Here is an 18,817-nt window from a genome sequence, read left to right on the forward strand (position 1 = left end):
ACTTGATGGTGTTTCATTACAGTGATAAGCGGTAATTAACAAACAGATGCTGTGGGTTGATGCTTGTCTTCAGGAAAGAGGTAGGAGTTGCTAATTTCACGAAGCAGTTAGTGACGCTTGTTCTTAAATAAAATTAAAAATGAATCTTCCACCTGACAGACAAGTATAACCTCCCACAAAGCAAATCTGCAGATTTGGCCCGGCACTGTCACACTATCATCATTCCACATATCCGTTAGATTGATGGCACCTGGACGTCCCACTCCTATTTGCCAGATCTGGGCCACGAGGCCTCATATCAACCAAAGGTGCAAAAGGTGGCCTGAATTGGGCTGAAATGAGACCCTTAAGGTTCATATCAAGATTACATGTTGCCTAAAACACAGCATGTTTGCCAAAAAAATACATTTGTCCAGGCCACACTAGGGCCAGAAGTGCCCAGTCATTTCCTGAAATGGTCCACATCTGTATTCTATCTGTGTTGCTTTGTTTTAATTCGACAACCTTTGTCAAGCGTCTCTCCTCTCATCTTTATTCAAACTCTATGATTCCTCTGCTAATCTCATAAACACTGAAACACATGAGAAGGCGCAGACGTGGCTGTGAAATATCTGGAAGACTTCCGATTAGTGGCCTTAGCTTCATAAGCCAAATAAAAGAAAGGTAGAGCTGGGTCCAAATTTAGTCGCTAACGCCTTCGTTTGTCAGACGGATCCCTCCAGAGAGGAACGGTGCATCAGACGCTCCGGCTCATAATTCATTCATTTCTTAGGTATTCTCTTTGTTCTCCAGCAGCGTTGACACTGATTTTCCCTCTGTCTTTCAAGAAAAAAAGGAAAAGTTGCTGACAACAAAGCTCACTGAATAAATCAACTGTTTTCTAAGGAGGCTGCCGAGTCTGCTGGCGTAATTAAGTAGATATTACAGAGTGTTGTTCAACAATACTGACATTTATGAAATTGTTTTTGATTTGGATGTGAAGGTCAGGCTGGTAATGACATGAATACTTAAATCTGAGAAAGAAGTCTGTCTCAGGTGTCTTTTTATTCTGGGACGTAACATTAATATTAAATCCCCAGTACGGAGCAATATGCTGAGGAAGCAACATCATAAAAATTATAATTTAAATGGCGATTCGAGATTTTAGAGTCCTGGCCACAATCTGACGCCACTTCTCTCCCATATCAGTATCTTATTCTTTTCCTTTCAATCTTCTGTCTGTTTTAAAGAGAAAAGCCAAAAACAAAACAAAGATGGTCGCTTGTTAGCATGAAAAATACCACTTAGCAAACTCTTCAGCTTTAAACTAGTTTCAGTAACTACGTCCCCTTGAGAGAACAATATCACAGCGATAACCGGAGAGAGAGAGGTCGACTTGTGGAGAGCAACTTTGAGTAAGTCCTTGCCTAAACATCTCAGACGTGATGAAAGGCTTTGTTTTTCTCAGGTCTGCGTTAATGGGTCCCAATCGATGTGGGAGAGCCGTGTTTTTTCTTCCTCCACATGTCCCGACCCTCGGGGAAACACGGGGAGGTAATGTGGGAGGGGAGCGGTATCGACACACAACATCAATATCGCTGGGATTCACAAGCGGCCGCGTGCTGAAGGTAACTGCTTCTAAGTTTGAGCCCAGGTCGGCCTTCAGGACTCGTCACTGCAGCATCAAGGTCGGAGGAGGCGTCCGAGGGCCTGAGCAGCTAGAAACTGAGGATACACATCTGGATTCACCTCTAAAACAACCCATCTGTCCTACACACACACACACACAGGTGCAGACACACCGATTCATTCACTTCACACGATGCCAGGAAGTGCTGCAGAGGCAAGCACATCGCCCAATGGCTCTCATCTGTCACCGGCGGCAAAGCAGCCCGCCAGCCGCCATGATGTGCAGCTTAATTGGGGGAGCTGATGAGGTCTGATGAGGCCGGTACTTATTGAATTCCCCAGCCTGTTATTTAGACAATGCTGAAGAGAAGTGGCCTCCCTCTTCTCTCCCATCCTCATCCATTCACTGGCCCGGCAGGGGGCGGCTGGCTAATCCACTCCTGTTTGTAATGGCTGTGTGAGCTGAGGGGATTTGGACACGCTCTCCACTCGCCAGCGCCCATCTAACACACTCCACTGTGGATTTTACCCCATAATGGGCCCGATTTGATGAGTTAACCAGATCCCTACACCCATCCACCCATCTCGACCCCTCTTTGCCCGCCTCGCCATTGTGTTTGTGTGTGTCCGTGTGTGCACACTTGTGTGTGTGCTTTGGGGGTATTGTTGGATAACCAGACTTTGAACCAGTCTTCTTTCAGCGAACCAAAAGCAATTACCAAATCTAAGATCTGGCTGCAGGGTGTTCACCGTGTGTGTGTGTATGCGTGTGTGAACGAAAAAGAGAGAGAGAGAAAGAGAGAAAAAGAGAGTTTGTGATGGAGAGAAAGAAATCAGCAGAGAGGAGCGGAAGTTGTGGAACAGATGGCTAAATGGCAGGACAACAAACTTTCATTTCTGTGCCTCAGACTGGTGAAAGAGAGACTGTGCCGTCACAGAGGGGCGCCAAGAGTGTGGCTCAGTGTGGGACAGCACATCAAACTGCATCAGAACCAATGAAAACAAAATATATATATATATGTAAAAGAAACTTGTGATGTACGTCTCTTTAGCACACAAGAATAAATTATGGGAATTTCAAACGTAAAGTTTGGGCTGCAAAACTCAGCATCTGGGTGGTCGGACATTTATCTGCACCAGCTGTAAGGATGACGGGCTCCCATAAAGAAAATATACTGAGATGAGCACGGCCCAGAAAAGCAACAAAAGAGGAAATATCTCACAGGCAGTCATATTATTCCCCCAAAAACTGCCTCAAACTACATAAAATACAGTAGAAAGGTATCGTCTTTGTGATGTATGTATCACACTGTGCAGAGTGTGTGAGATCCTGCTTCCCCAGCTCTTTGTCTGCCACACTCTGCATTACAATAAGCTGTCAAAATCTCTGAAACAGCGTTATTAAAAATGCTCGCAGTGTTTCTCCCTCTTCGGGAGCGTTAAGAGAAGCTAATAACACATCCAATAAAAGCAGCTCAAACCCCGAGACTCAAAATGATCCGAGATGAAATAAACCGCTGAATGACTGGTGCGTCCAGAGGTATCGACGGACACGAAGGGCCAAAATGTATAGATCAGGGTTGATGGTGATGAAGAGGAGGAGGAGGAGGAGGAGGAGGAGGAGGAGGAGGAGGAGGAGGAGGAGGAGCTGTTTCCTGTGTTAAAGGCAGCAACATTTAAAAGCTTACACGGACAAGGTACAACCTGGAGAGCACCGGGGGCACGGCGAATCAATATCAGCCCGACTTAGAAATCTGCTGTATAATCCTTGATCTCCAAGGCCATTTGCTTTGCAGCCTGAAATTGGATACACCCCGACTGCATCCCCCTGACATCCCCCCCCCTGTCGCTCTGAGCCCGCTGCTCAACTCCACAAATAAGACATCCTGAGAAATTGATCTGGATGCATCTGTGGCGAGATTACGTCTCGGGCTAAAAGAGAGAGATATGACTGGCTCAAGGTAATTCATAAATCTGTGTGTCCATGTGTAAGACAGCGCCGGGTGAATGGGAAGAGACCTGGAGGAAGCGCTATCATCACGACATCGCCGCTATCTGGAAGACTCCTGCAGCAAAGAGGCCATTAAGACAACACCTTTACAAATGCTACGGGCAAATGACAAACACCGAAATTCACCGTTATAAATTCTACACGTAAGCAAGGCTGTCACCTTTTTTTTTATTTAGCCTAGAGGCGGCATCTTATTGCGGTGTAACACAAATACATACAACGACCTGAGTGAGTCTGTGTGAGGAGGAAAGATTATTTTTCTATTTTTTTGTTCTCACCCCCTGTCCGGGGATTACACAGGATTCAGTAGAAGGGTGAAACTTGAAAGAACCGATTCAGAATATGATTTTAACTTGATTTAATCTTGCAAGATTCTTGGAATTTGTTTACAATTTCCCAAGGAATAACTAATTCATCTCGATGTCGTATCATCAGACATATTTAGTGGAGTGAGAGTGGATTTAAATGTGGTTTCATAAGGGGGCCGTTGGGCTATGCTAAGGTTAGTGCTCGAATGAGTTGTGGTTTATATTATATCTTATTTCACGTTTGTTTATTTCATAAAAAAGTTATAATTACATTCCAGACGTGTGTATATACAGAATTACTTCTATCGTCTGACAGACTACAGCAACATGTTTAAATCTGATAACCTGCCGTAGAGGGACTTGACAACATGTGTACTTTTACTATGTGTGAGTCATGTTACACTTGAACTTTTAAAGTTCTTTTAAATCTTTTAGAATCATTTCATTGCCTGACCCATTACTGTTCCATCTTCACGGGTGAAACCAAATAAACCAAATACTCTCCAAGGTGAGAGCTGCACTCCAGTAACACTTTGAGCACTTTCTACTGTGCAGCAAGCAAGACGGGAAAAGTAGGATTTTTTTAGGAACAGTATATCCTCAGGTGCCTCTCTGCTATCGGAACAGGCTGTCTAATATTTTGTGTTATTCCCATGGCGGTGTGTATTGTTAGAGTGGCAGTTGTTGGACTCTCTGAGGCCTTTAAGCGCCGCGTTTTTCCCCCTTGTTACTCGGTGCCTGGTGGGGGGGACAAACAGCTGCAGAGAGATGCAGCACAACAGGGGTGATCCCTTGATACCTCGAATTCATACTTTCCACCTGACGCACAGGATAGAGAGAACAGAGAGCTGGCAATTACCAGACTTCTCTCTCTATATACTGAAACCGCGGCTGGCGCGTCTCTGCTGTACTCCACTCTGAAGGCTGTCTTAGGGCCAAGCTTGAGGTAATGAAAGCAACACACTCCTAATGGACTATTGATGTGTGTTTGTGTGTGTGTGTGTGGAGCGTGTGTGTGTGTGGATGTATAGGAGGAAGACGGAGGAACAGAGCGAGAGAGGTTTGAAGAACAAAGGGAGGAAAAGCAAACTGTGAGAAATGATTTCGTTGGCGTGTTGCTGTTGTTTTCTCTCTGTGTTTTTTTGTCATGGCAGAAAGTTGTGCGACTGGCCTGTGAAGCTAAAGCTGAGGAAAAGCAGCCGATACAACGAGCGAGTGGGATCCAATAGCCCTGATGTGCCGTTCAGCTCGCCAAGGAAAGTGTCTGAGACATGAGGTCACCGAGAAACCAGTTGTTTTTCCACCGTCCTTCACCTCAAACCTGCAGCGGCTCCCATACGAGTACACTCGTGTAAAGCAAAAGATGCACACAATCCTCTGTGGCAGCCTTATCACGGCAAGTTTCGCCAAATGGATCACGTCCAACTGCTGCTGGTCGAGTGTGTAGGTGTGTGTGCACTTTTTTTGGTATCTCTGTGTGTGTGTGTGTGTGTGTGTGTGTGTGTGTGTGTGTGTCCTCCCCTGCTGGCAGGCGGTCGGATGAATGAATGGGCGTCCACTCCTGGAGGTCCAGTGGCGCGACAGAAATAACTCTGCTGACCACGGTGACCTCTGCTTGTTCCCACACAGCCCACGTCCTGTTCTAATGGAGGCGCAGGCTCTATTTTTGGGGGTGGGGGGGGGGGGGGGGGGGGAGCAGCCACATTTATCTCACTGCCCTCTGTGTCCTGGGATGGTGACAGTGACGTGCTCGGCTGTAACTGATGCTTGTTCCTCTTGCCTTTTTTTACTTTTTGTTGTTTTTGTAAACCTCGCTTCCCTGACGCAGGCACACACACACACACACACACAACACAACACAATCGGTCTTGAGGTCAGTGGGACGACCTCGACAACACACCTCTCTATTTTTGTTTCACCTTCAAATGCATTCCTTTTCGAAGCACGCTAAAAACAACGGTGTGGGAAAAGAGCAGATAGCTGTCGTTTATCAGACTCATGTGTTGTGACACTCTAACCCAATATAGAGAGGGATTGACCTGGGAACCGCAAAAAGCAGGACCGGCGGAATCGCTTGAATACCACAGAGACCTTGGAGCATGATTATCCTCCTCAGCGAGATTAATCTTCATTCTGGAGAACGGGGGGGGGGGCAGGCCGACAGGGTATAAGCTCAGTGACCCACTGTATCTGGCGAGAGGCTGAATATTAAACTGTGCAAAAGAAATGCATCGCCTCCAGTGCTACGTTAGATCAGGTTGACCAATGGCTAACACCTGGAATCTTGGGATACACCAAGATAACGTGCACATCACAAGACTTGAGTCCTGAGGGGGTGGAGAGCTGAGGGCGGAGGAGGGGAAGGAAAACATACATGTGTTTTGGTTGCTTATGATTATGACGTCTTCAGTCAGATTAATGAGTTCCTGAGCTTTTCATAATAAAGTTCATAATAGGTATCGTAACAACTGAAAGAAGGCATTCAGCTAGTTATTCACTTTTCCACTGGGCAGGGCCAAATGGTAGATGCTCCAGGATAATAATCATAAACCAGAAATAATCTGAATTAAGTGATAATAGATTATTAGATTCCTTTTCTTTCCTTTAACCAGACTAAAGTAAAGATCCATAACGCCAGAGATCTGTGATGGTGTTCAGCAAACAACACACTGTTAGACTTTTTGTTAAAAAGTCAGCACAATCTAAACCACATCATTTTTCTGGAAGACAAAATGCGAAAGAACATATTCTTAATAACTCAGAGTATTTTACATCCAAGAGCATTTCCTGCTACAAAGCCCGGATTAGATTTCTGTTCCAAAACATTTCCACTTTGAAAATAAATTTAAAACCACGAGAAAGAAAAGTTAAGAGAAAGAAACACTTTGTCACTAGTCTCAGCCGTCTTCATGGACTGAACCACTGAATAACAGAGAGCAGGCGGAACGCGTGTCAAACAAAAGAGGAGAGCCGAGAGATATTAACTAAAAGCAGCCTCAGGTGTTTGTTTTGCTCGCACTAATACTGTGTGCACTCAGCTGCATCCAGTAACAAAGATGAGCATTTGGGAGCAATGAGCAGCAACGTGTGTGTGTGTGTGTGTGTGTGTGTGTGTGTGTGTGTTTGATGTGTGTGTGTGTGTGTGTGATGTGCAGAGAGGACGTGTGGAGTAGATGAAAGACAGCTTCGGCAGTGGTGATAAGAGATGGAGGGACGAATGAGAGAGAGAGAGAGAGAGAGAGAGAGAGAGAGAGTATAAAAGCAAGGGCAACAAAAAGTGCAAGGAGAACTATGGGCGGGGGGGTGAGAGGGAGGAAGATAGGAGGGGATAAACATGGTGGACAGCTGGCCCGGGGTCGCCGGGGTCAAGCTCAGGACGCGCTCACACGGTCAAAATCATTCTTTCATCCGGTCGGTTGCAGATGCAGCAACTGAAACTTTACTCAAATTTAACCTTCCAGCCGCTCAGGTTGGTCCAACTTTCACTCGCTCCTGCTTCCCCGCGCCACCCATCACCCCCCCCCCCCCCCCCCACCGCTCTGTCCTTTCCCATCTGTTCTCCTTTATCTCCCTCTCTTATTCTTGTCATTTTTTTCCCCGGCTTCTAATCTACGTCTTTCTATCACACTCCCGCTGCTATATCTCTCTCCATTACCCTGCCCCCCCCCCCCCCCCCCCCCCCGTAATGTATCTCTTGTCTCCCCTCTATTCTGTCTCTCTCCACATTAGATGTGGTTGAGTGGAGAGCAAAGTCAATCATATCTGCCTGAACCCCTCCAGGAGCCGGAGCCGCCTCTCCTCTGCCTAAACAAACTTTGAAGCCAATCAAAGGGCTGATATTATTTTCTGTGGAAGGAGACGGCAGCAGGTGAATACTCTATGTTCTGGTGACGGATCCACTCCTCTCTCCTCCTCCTCCTCCTCCTCCTCCTCCTCCTCCTCCTCCTCGTGGCATCGCTCGTGACTGATACAGTTCAGTGGCAAAACAAACAAAGCGTGACAAATCCAGATTATTGTCTGTGGGCGAGATAAGGTTGTAATGAGAGAGTGCAACGAAGGGTGTGTGTGTGGGGGGGGGGGGGCTGTCTGATTTACTGGGGGTTGCCAATAATAACTTCCTGTGTGTCCTGCCTCTAATGGAAGTCAGGTGAAGTCAGGGGTGGGTTCACGCTAAGAGGACAGATTTCATTATGATGCAATATCCTGAGGAGCGCATTTGAAGGGGGGGGGGGGGCATTATTATCCAGAGCAGAGATGTCAGCGAGGATCAGAGACAGAAATATATCTGGTTTACACCCGGTAAATTAATTATCAACATGTGATGGATTTGACCTTTTGTTTCTAACAGGAAAGGAAAACATTAGATACAAACAATTCACCGATCAGCAGCCGTATAAGCGACCCACAGATGCATCATGGGAAAACAAGCTGACAGCCACGCAACACCAACCTACTTGGCTGAGAGTTAAATCTACACGCCATAGGGGAGAGAGAGAGAGAGAACCGTCCTGTCGACAGGCCAGTTATTAGCCAGGGGGATGTGGGAGGGATTTCAGAAATTAACATGGATTACTCGAGTATGACTGACAGTTTCAGAAGGGCTTTTTGTGACTTACCAAGTGATTTGGGACTCGCCTTAATTCAGCGAGGGACGGTTTAATACCGCGGGCTGTCTCTGCTATCTTGGCTCCGTTGCCTTGGTGAGGGCGCCAACTGGGAGTGGATCTTTTTCTGCAACAGCACCCCCGGCAAAAGCCCCCCCCCCCCCCCCCCCCGCCGCCCTCAGTGGCACAGGCCTCTGCAAAGAATCGCGGGGATGTGTTGTCAGGGTCCGGCACTTGGGGCTCAGCACAGTCGTTTGGTAAAAAGGGGGAAGGGGAAGTTGCCAAATAGTGGCCCTGTTAACTCTGTGTAGCATAATCTTGACAGCTGCAGTAAATCTACAGTAGGACCCAGTGTCATCTGCAAATCAAGACTGTGTTTGGGAATTTTTCTAATGCAATGATATTCATATGGTTATGGAAAAGTGCAACCCTAATCTCCATGAGAAAATTTGAAACACTGAAATAGTATCGTGAGACTTTGAAGCTGAAAAGTTTCAAAGGACAGAGACGGTCACAGCAAGTTTGAAAAATAAATCGTAAAACCAGATAATGTCCGAGAGAGAAATGCCAGAGTCCTGTCTGAAAAAAAGAAATAAGAAGAAACAGGAAAGCTTGTACATATTGCATGTTTCCGTTTGGATCCATCTCCCAGGGCCACTGGGGCTGCTTCCTGATGTGGTTTCCATTATTTATCCAGCATCTATTGGACAATATTGCAGCCAACTCTGAGCTCTGCTGCCATATTGGCAACAGGAGCGATGGCAGCGGAGGTGAAGAGGAAGAAGCTGCATGTGCTGCTGCACGTTGGGTCTGGACTGAGTCACTGTTTGCACAGTTAGACGTTCGTGGGGATATTTAGATTCATCACAGTCTGCTGCTGCCGTGCTCAGCATCACCTGCATCTGAAAACACAGCCATTGTTTGTTCTGCTCGTCTTTGACTGCTGACAATGGAATTAAGTTTAAATGGCACAAACAGCAGTGAGAGGAAAAAGCACATGCAGTGTGTCCAATGTCATCAATTTCCTGTGTGTGCCGCCGCAGACACACAATTCGGGGGACACACGTGAGATTGCTCACCTGCCAAAGCCAAACAGTGGCTAATGTGTCTCCGGTTTGAATTAAATTTACCATAGGGTGTCATCTCTAAGCTGTTTAATGCATTGTGGGACGCGAGGCTTTAATCAGCGAGGCTCAGCGGAGCCGGCGGATTAAATCACTTTTTATCTGCGCTTCCTTTGACTTTCCCTACTGCTCAGGGTTGCCGTGTAAATCATAATGCGTCCCTGTTGGGCTCACTTCAGCACGGGTCATTGCTGTAGTCACAATTCATAAAGTCCATTTATTTTTGTAAATTGAGTAAAACCCCACATCCGCCGAGAAACACACGGATAACTCCTGATTCTCACGTCCAGCGACAAAGCGGATTGTGTCTCGGTAAAGCGGTTGGTGTGCTTGTGTGCATCTATCTGTGTTAGTGTGTATCACCTTTAAATGCACGGTATGTGTGTTGTGGCGAAAACACACACACAAACACACAAAAGCCTGCTTTCCTGCATGGTTCCTCTGCGTGTGCGGGCGTGTGCACACTCACATCCGCCAACAGCGTCAGGCAGAGTGGCTGCCGCATTGCACAGAATAGCTAAACAGCTGTAGCGCTCCATCAGGGGCTATCGATCATGTCCCCCTCTCTGAATCACAATCAGACGTGGGCAGAGCAGAGCGGCTGGAGCAGGCCTCAGCGACTGCTACACACCGCTCATATCAACCAGGCCTCGGCAAACAAACCTGACCTGGGTAGCTGATTGGACGCATCTATATGTGAGCGCTGTGGTTCCTGGTTCTGTAGAAGTCGCTGGACGTGATTTAATTTCAAGTTCCTTTTGTGCACAAGTTGTGTTTAAGAGTGGAAACGTGTCTATAAGGAGTAATGTCTTGATATAACACCTGATATACATGTAACCATAGATTGTTAAAATCCTAATGGTAAGGAATAGGGCAGCTCTTTGAGTATCATTAGCTGCCATCTGCTCTCGTCCCCCTACACTGTATATATCAACTCGACAAATCATGTAATCACAAGGAGGTTCCGTGTTATTACATTAAAATTTAAAACAGGAAGTGTAAGGAAACGGTCTATGGAAGCATTAGCTGCCCATCTGGTAGCATCTCCACTAATCCACTGCTCTGTATACGTGGCTCCTCCCCGTGTCCTTGTGTTATCTCCACACTGATAACCAATATGGTGACTTCCTTTCTGATTAACTTCCTCATGGTCAGTCGAACACAACGTATGACCGGGCGCATGACGTCCATATTTACTTCCTGGTGCGTGACAGGAAAGGTTACAACTCAATATACGTTTTGTGTATCGTCAATGGACACACCTGGAGTGGAAGAGGACGTCTATAACAAGGGACAACCCCCGTCTTGGATGCACAGAAACACACACACACAGACACACACGCGGCTCTCGACATGGTATGATTGCGTGGCTAAGCTGGATGTGCAGAGGCCCTGACATATATGAGCTTGAGAGGATTGTTGAGTGTGCTTGGTACATTGAAATAACTGTGTGTGTGTGTGCATGTATGTAAGCTGAATTGTGTCATGTATGTGTGTAGGCATGTGTGTGTGTATGTACCAACCAAGCTACTCTGTGTGTGTGTGCTCTAAATGCTAAATGGTGGAAAAAAAGCATATCATTAGCATTATATGGATGTTGACATTCCCATTCAGGTCAAAGTTATTGGTGCATGGACTATATTTGTGCTTATGCAGTTTGTGCGTGTGTGTGTATGTGTCAAGTCTCACACGGTGTAGTAGTCATGGCTGTCACACAAGCATGACCATGCATGTGCCACACACACACGCAAACACACACACTCCCACTGCTTTGCCGTGTGTGGCGGGGGGCCCCCCCCAGGGGCGTGCCGCTGAGCTGTCAAAGATGGATGGATGAAGAAGCTGCCTGCATAGCAAGGGGCTCTGGGGAAATACCACCAACGTGACACACACACACACCACGACACACACACACACGCGCGCGTGCGCACACACACTGATACGTTCCTCTATCCGCACACAAACATGGTGTGAATATGTTTCCACTTTAAAATGCATAAATTTGAATAAACAACGCATGAATCATAAAACACAAATGGTGTGAGAACCCATGACGTGCACACTCGTACCGTCTATGAAAGGCGAGCCGCTGCCTGTGTGGAGGAGAAACAGCCGTTCGGTTCTCTGCTGAGGAACATGTGAGTTTGATAACAGAGGAATGTCCAGAGATTTCCATTTAGCAGACAGACGGTCGACATGGACAGTGTCAGAGTGCAGGAAAAAACACACTTCCTCAATCGCACAACCTCGGATGAAGTGAAACTTATGGGGAAAGTATCAAAGGAATGACAGAGGGAGCTCTTATCTATAATTATTCATAAATAAGACTGACATCCGAGGGACAACATTTTAATATCTGAAGCGCACCAATAAATCTCGGCAGAAACAATAACTCTTTTTTTATTGGTTGCTGCCTTATAAATTAATTTGTGGGACATGGAAGCGAGTCATCACAGATAAAAGACGACAGGCAGAGCCGGAGACGTGAGAGATCAGACGCTCCAGCAGATTCCTCAACAAATCTCCATCGCTCGTGTGCAAAGAGGGAGTTTATTGAGATTTCTCGTGTGTTCACATTTTGGATTTGCTTACAAATGACGCGGTTTCGATAATCTGGATATGATGTCTGATCATCTGACTGCTTGTGCTTCACCAGCTTCCCAAATCTCGGGGAAATTTGTTTTGTCAGCTCAGTGTTATCACAACCGATAGAAATGATGGGGCCCCAGTGGCAATAAATCACAATTACCATTTAAATTGATTATGACTATGGTTTGCATTGCTTCAAATCACAAAAAATGCAACAACACAAGGAGCAGTAATAGCTTTTGGCGATTCCAGTCGTGCTTGTGTGTGTGTGTGTGTGTGTGTGTGTGTGTGTGTGTGTGTGTGTGTGTGTGTGTGTGTGTGCGTGTGTGTGTGTGTGTGTGTGTGTGTGTTTGTTTGTGCGCGCGCTCTGGCGTACAGCAAAGGGGAGAGAGGGATTTCATGGACCTTTTAGGATGGGACGATTGTAGCACCAGACCAGAGTAGACCTTGTAAACTTAACCATTCTTAATTCCACAGTAGGATTTCCTCGACCGGGACAGTAAATCTCCGTGCTGGGCACAAGCCTGAACAATCCATTAACAATAATAAAGCCTGAGCAGCTGGGAGATGGACCCTTAAAGGGGAAGGTCAACCCGATATTACAGCTTTAAAGGTTTCCTATTACGGCTCAACTTCAATATAACCGCTCACCTTGCCTTTAATGGCCGCTGGCTACGCGGTGGACGAGCAACTATGGAGATTCTAAATCCAGAGTCCTTCTGATATTCCTGGATACTGGAGATGGTTCCGAGCCACTGGTTGGAGGTGTGAGTATTGTTAATAACATCGCCCGGGGGGGGTGAAGGAGATGTCCTCGCCCTCTCCGTCCCCCTGGGGGGCACACGGGAGGATTCAAGCTCTGCAGCACCTGGCCCCCAAAATATGCTTGGGCAGCAGTTTCATCATCCTAGATTTTCCCTCTGACTGTGTCTTTGATATCTTTGCTGTCCTTCCACCTCACTCTCTTTCTGCTGTCACCTCTTGTCACCCGTAGCTCCCTCAGGGACTTGCTGAGCTCTGTCCAACATTGCTAAGTCTTTGTTTCAAACTTTTGGGACACGGGACGCCACTTCGGAAGCAGGATGAAAGATTTCACATGGCGCTATCTTGTCCCTACATGTGTCTCGATTTTGTGACATTCTTGCTTGCTCTCTCCTTGGCCAAGCTTGTTCAACTGTCTAGGGTGACTGCAGAAAAATGAAAAAAAATAAGAGAAGGAGGAGAAAGGACACAGCAACAGAGAGCAGGAAAGGAAAGAGGGGAGAGTGCAAGCTCTTAAGTAGATTGCAAGAACAGCACAGAGGCATGAGTGTGAATATTAAACAGGTTTTCTCCTGCCCGAGAAGCTCCAGCCTGCAGCAGCAGCAGAACCAGCAGCACCGGGGAGGGAGGGAAATGGTGACAGAGGCAGAGAGAGAGGCAGAGAGAGCGGCAGCGGTCGAGACGTATGGAGCCATATAGGTGAGCCAGCCAGCTCCAGGTGTCAGAAACACCGGTGTACACAATCTATCAAGCTGTCCGGCCCATCACAGATGAGCTATTACCATAATTGAATTAGAGAGGAGGTTTCTAGTTGTAGAGGTGATGATTCTTCAGGAAAGGAAAGGAAAGGAAAAGGGGTGATGTGAGAGTAATGTAAGGCAAAGGAGAGGAGACTCACCTGGGATGCCTGGCGGGGTTTTCAGGTATTTTCCATTGAAATGCTGGATCACTACTTCACACTTCTCTGTGGACTCCATCCTGCAAGAAAGCAAAGCATGGGATTCGAGTTAAACACATTTGAAACACACAAGGGATTCTTTATGGCATAAGATGGACACACAACGCACATTAGCTCACCAACCATGGTACTAGGATAAAGGAGTCAATTTTATAATTTATAATTATTTTCCTAATTATATAATTTCTTGATTACTGCCGAAAGCGATTCACAGTTTTGCCATTTAACCATCAATCATCCCACCAGGGGCACTTTAGGGTTCTATAGCTTCCCCACGGACACCATAGCAATTGGAAAAGTGGAGACTGGGATTAAAATCCCCAACCCTCCGGTTATAGTGGGCGACCCGCTCTACCTCCTGAGCCCCAGCTGCATTGCTTGTTTCTCTTTAACGTTCCCTACAACATGGAGCGTGAGGAAATCACTGGCCTCCATGACACATTCACCACAATAAGGAGTTGCTGGCTGGTTATTATACTTCTGCTCATCCGCTCAGACAGCTGTGGGACGACCCAGAGTCTGTCCGTCTATCTGCTGCGGAACAGCATTGTGTGCATGAGTCAGAACTTCATAATGAAATTCAGCGTTTGCGTGGGAAGACGAGGTGTCAGGCAGCCTTTCACACTACCTAATAAAAGAGAAGAAAAATGACAGAAAGACAGAGAGAGCAGGCAGGACTGCGTATGAAAGCATTTGAAGGTTTGTAGAAGAAGAAGAAAAGAAGAAGAAGAAGGGATATAAGACAGTGTGGGAAGGTAGAAATAAATCTGGATTTGGATCAAACGGCAGGTACGAGCCAAGCAGCTGATCTCAAGGTGGGCTCTGGTCTCTCTCACGTCGTAAGTTTGCAGACATTGATGTCCAGACACGCATCACATCAAAACATGTTCATAAGTCAGGGATTTAGGGAAGTTATACCATGTGCCAGCTAATGATCTAACTCCTTTGACCTTACACATAAGCCACATGCTACACCTGGTTTTAATATGACAAAGAAACACACCTCGAACTTCATTCCTGTCCTCGCATCACTCAGTGTCTCCAACTGTAACTTGGATTCCATTGCTAAAATACCTCTGAGGGATGTAGCTTCATATTTCATTTTTCATTTTTCATTAATTGACAAGATATTCAGCTTGAAATAGGGAGAGAGAGAGAGAGAGAGAGATAATCGGGAAAAGACCTCAGCAAAAGGCCCGATCGGAGCCGAGCCTGAGTCTATGATCAATTTAATCTGTTGTGTTTACCCCAAGATAATACAACACAACAAAGACACAACCAATCAGATTGTTTTAACGTATGAATACAAAGAGCTGATATTAAAGCCCGAGTGATTCCTCTGTCTTCACGGTGACGCGCTCTTGGAATGTACAGAATTCATTTCTATCCAGATTCTCATGCTCCATTCGCTCTCACCTCCAAGAATACTCATATCATCCTGTCATCCGCTCACTTCTCCGTCCTCTGTCTCTCATCCTGCTCCCATCTCTACCTTCATCCTTCTTCCTTCTTTTTTTTTATTCCATACCCTAGCTTCTTTATCGCTCTCTACGTCCCATCCATCTTACTCCCCGGCCTGTCTGCACCTCTCCTTTTTGACGTCTCTCTCATTCCTCCCCGTCTCTCAACCTTGGTCATTTCCTCCATCTTTCACCGTTACCCTCCCTCCCTCCAGCCCCATCTCTCTCACTTTACGTGCCCTCCTTTTCTTTCCCTCTCTGCCCATCCTTTTGTTTCCCCTCGATCACGCCCCCCCGTCCACATAAACATCTCTCTCTCTCTCTTTTTCCTCTCTCCCTATACTTCTCTTTTTAGAATATGATAATCTGTCACACTTCCCGGCATCATCCATCTCTCCCTGACCCCGTGTCAGACCTTTTCCGCCATCGCTCTTTCTTTCCCTTCCGTCTCCACCACTGCATGGACAGCTGATCCTCGCCGGCCAGAGTGACTCAGCAGATGACTAATTGTGACAAGTGCCATTAAACACATCACCAGCCCTCAGCAACAAGGAAAATCACATCATTAAAAGCAAAGACTTTCAGCTGATTCATGTGCAGGGAGGGCTGAGTTTTTTTTTTATAGCTTTGGTGAAAATAAACTTAACTTCTAAAACGTTTCACATCTCGACACAAGCAGCTGTGAATCAAATGTTCTGACATAAAAGAAACTAAAATTGGTAAAAAAAAAAAAAGAGGATTTAAATAAGTTTGAACAAGGAACAAGACAAAAGAGCAGAAAGCTTTCAAGGACATTTTCTAGTCAATGCAAAAAAATACTTTTAATATTGAGTTCAACATTATATTAAATATTGTCCCCTGTGGGAAACAAAGAATTGGAGAGAGATGTCCTTGATATGAGAAAATAAGACATAATGTGGCAAAACTAGTAAGAATATCTATTGAACAACTATCCCATGTGAAACTGCTTTTTATACATTGAATGAACATTTGTTACCTCCACCACTATTAATTCAATCACGACAATAAAATTGGAACAGCAGAGATGAATATGAAACATGCTCCTCTTCCATGTTCACACCCAGTAGCTGCTCTTCATCTCCGTTTCATAAACATGCCAATAACCCGATTCTTTCGCATCAGGATCCAGCTCAGTGACACAGAGAGGATCTGCATGACAGCTAACACACAGCTAACCTCACATTTCATCCCTCTCACTAAAGCCTAACAGCCCCGTGCATAGTGCACACTCCACTTAGTGGAGTTATGATTTATGTGCAAGATGTTTTAGAGAGATGATCTTTTGGGATGTTTTTTTTGCTGCCCGCCTTTTAACGGAGGCTGAAAATCAGGCTGAATGCATCACCCCCCCTTCTCCAGAGCTCCTCTGACTAGAAGTGCTCATGCTTAACTTCTCTCTCGCTATTCCCCAGCGCTCCTCATCCTCCGCCCCTCTGGCGATTCACTGCTTTGCCTCCCACTCGACGCCGTCTCTCCCTCGCTCCCGCTCCGGCAGCGCGGCGGTTGATGTCGACAGGAAACAGGTGGGCAGACAAAGGAGTAAATAAGGCAGGAGTCTGTTAGGCAGCGGCTGGCTAGCAAACCGCTCCGCCAGGCTGTCTATTGGTCAATCAGCCTGTTGGGGTAGTCAGGCGGTCGTTGAGCCGGCCAGGTAGGCAGTAAAGCTCTGTGGCTGTTCCCTGTGTTCTCGGTGTGCTGCTGGTTAATGGAATCAGGTGCTGCTGTCTGCAATGATTAGTGCTGGGGCTGCGGTAATGGGCTCTGATATCAGTAATGGATCGGCCCACAAACACTTAGCTGGGTTTACTCTCTCTAATGCTCCTCATGGCCCAGCCCTCAGCAGCTGTCTGTCTGTCCGCCTGTCTGTTGACACAGCTAACGCCGACTCCACCGCTCAGAAAACACATTGATCCTCATTGTTTTCTGTCTGGCTTCTTTTTGCCTGTAGTTATCGTTCTCTTTTATTCCTTGATCCATCCAGAAACAATACAACCTCTTTATAGCTCTCCTAAAACACCACTTATTCACTGTTCCAATCTTTTCCCACACACCCGTGCTCGACCGATCACGATTCCTTCGATTCTTCTCCATCACATTCCCTCGTCTCCCTCCCAATCACCCTGTTCTCCTCTTCATTCCTAACCTCTATAGCTACTTTTCTTCACCCAGTTATTGTTTTCTCACTCCTCCCGTCTCACTCTTTCCATCATGTCTCCTCCTCCTCCCCCCGCGGAGGCCTGGTTGAACAGGTGGCCTGTGGCAGCTTGCCGCTGTGCTCTGCTTGTCGGTCTACAGGAGGCCTACCTGTCTGTGTGAGAGTGTGAGCTGGTGTCCGTGCATGTGTGTGTGTGCACCGGTGTGTGTAGAGCCGTGCATATGCTTATGTTTGTGCCTGTTTATGTGTGTGTTTTGTACGTGTCTGTCCTGCTGTAACCCTCAGTAATAGAGCAGGGAATAGGAGAGGAGTTCAGCCAGAGCAGGTGATTAAGAAAAATCCCTGCAAGATGGCAGTTCTGTGGCCGTCAGTGGCCTCCTCTGGGTAAACAAGGGAGGAATGTGTGTGGGGGGGAATGAGAGCCTGGTGGCTGCTGCTGCTGCTGAGGACAAGGACAGAGCGGTTTATGACTTCAGGGGATTAACAAGCAGAAGAGGAAACTTTTTTTCTTTAAGTCGAAAAATAAATAAACTGCTCAGTGATAGGCTTGGTGGCAGAAATAAAGCAGCCCTCCAGTAGCTGTGGTGGAAGGACGAGGGGGGAGCACTGGTATCCATGAATGCTTGTGAATGCACGTATTAATAGGCACGTATAGCCTACACACTTACACACTCACACACACACACGCTCTGTTGCGCAGCCATAAATAAAGACTAACTCATCCACTGGCAGACGCACAGTCAAACCGACCGAGAGGAGAAACAAATCAGCCTTAAAAGTTTCCACCGCCTGGAGGCAGGATTCATCTGAAGAGCGGTTTTATAGAATAAATGTGTGGAAGCACTTAGGACGTCAGGACTTTATGCCACGCCATGTATATGTGTGCATTAATATATGTTTGGGAGTGCGCACTACGATCAGGGCATTTGTAAGTGTGCGTGTGTGTCAGGTCAAATCTATTTGCAAAACATGGAGTACGAGAGCACTGTATATGGAATAAGTATTTGACCCAAGTGTCATGTGTGGGCATAAGTTCTGTACTTTCATCACGGAATGTTTTTGCTATTGCATTTATTGAGGCGGCAGGGCAATAAGATAAGAAGACGTATTTAAACTGTCGCCTTCAGGTCACATTTGTATCAATAACATCACGTACCTGGCAAATCCAACTCCTCTGCTGACCCCGTTGGCGTCCCTCAGTATCCTCGTGGAGATGA

General features: G+C 46.5%; 1 protein-coding gene across 1 annotated transcript in view; it reads right to left on the bottom strand.

The window, feature by feature from the left end:
* Nucleotides 1-18,817, bottom strand: part of LOC133972785 (RNA-binding motif, single-stranded-interacting protein 3-like) — a gene marked incomplete in the record, with an annotated part of 235,040 nt that overhangs the window by 44,182 nt on the left and 172,041 nt on the right. Inside the window, 2 exon segments of the mRNA XM_062410357.1 lie at nt 13,905-13,984; nt 18,757-18,817. Coding sequence (XP_062266341.1) covers nt 13,905-13,984; nt 18,757-18,817 — 141 coding nt within the window.

The sequence above is a fragment of the Platichthys flesus genome, chromosome 17 (assembly GCF_949316205.1).
Source record: "Platichthys flesus chromosome 17, fPlaFle2.1, whole genome shotgun sequence".
Lineage (NCBI taxonomy): Eukaryota > Metazoa > Chordata > Actinopteri > Pleuronectiformes > Pleuronectidae > Platichthys > Platichthys flesus.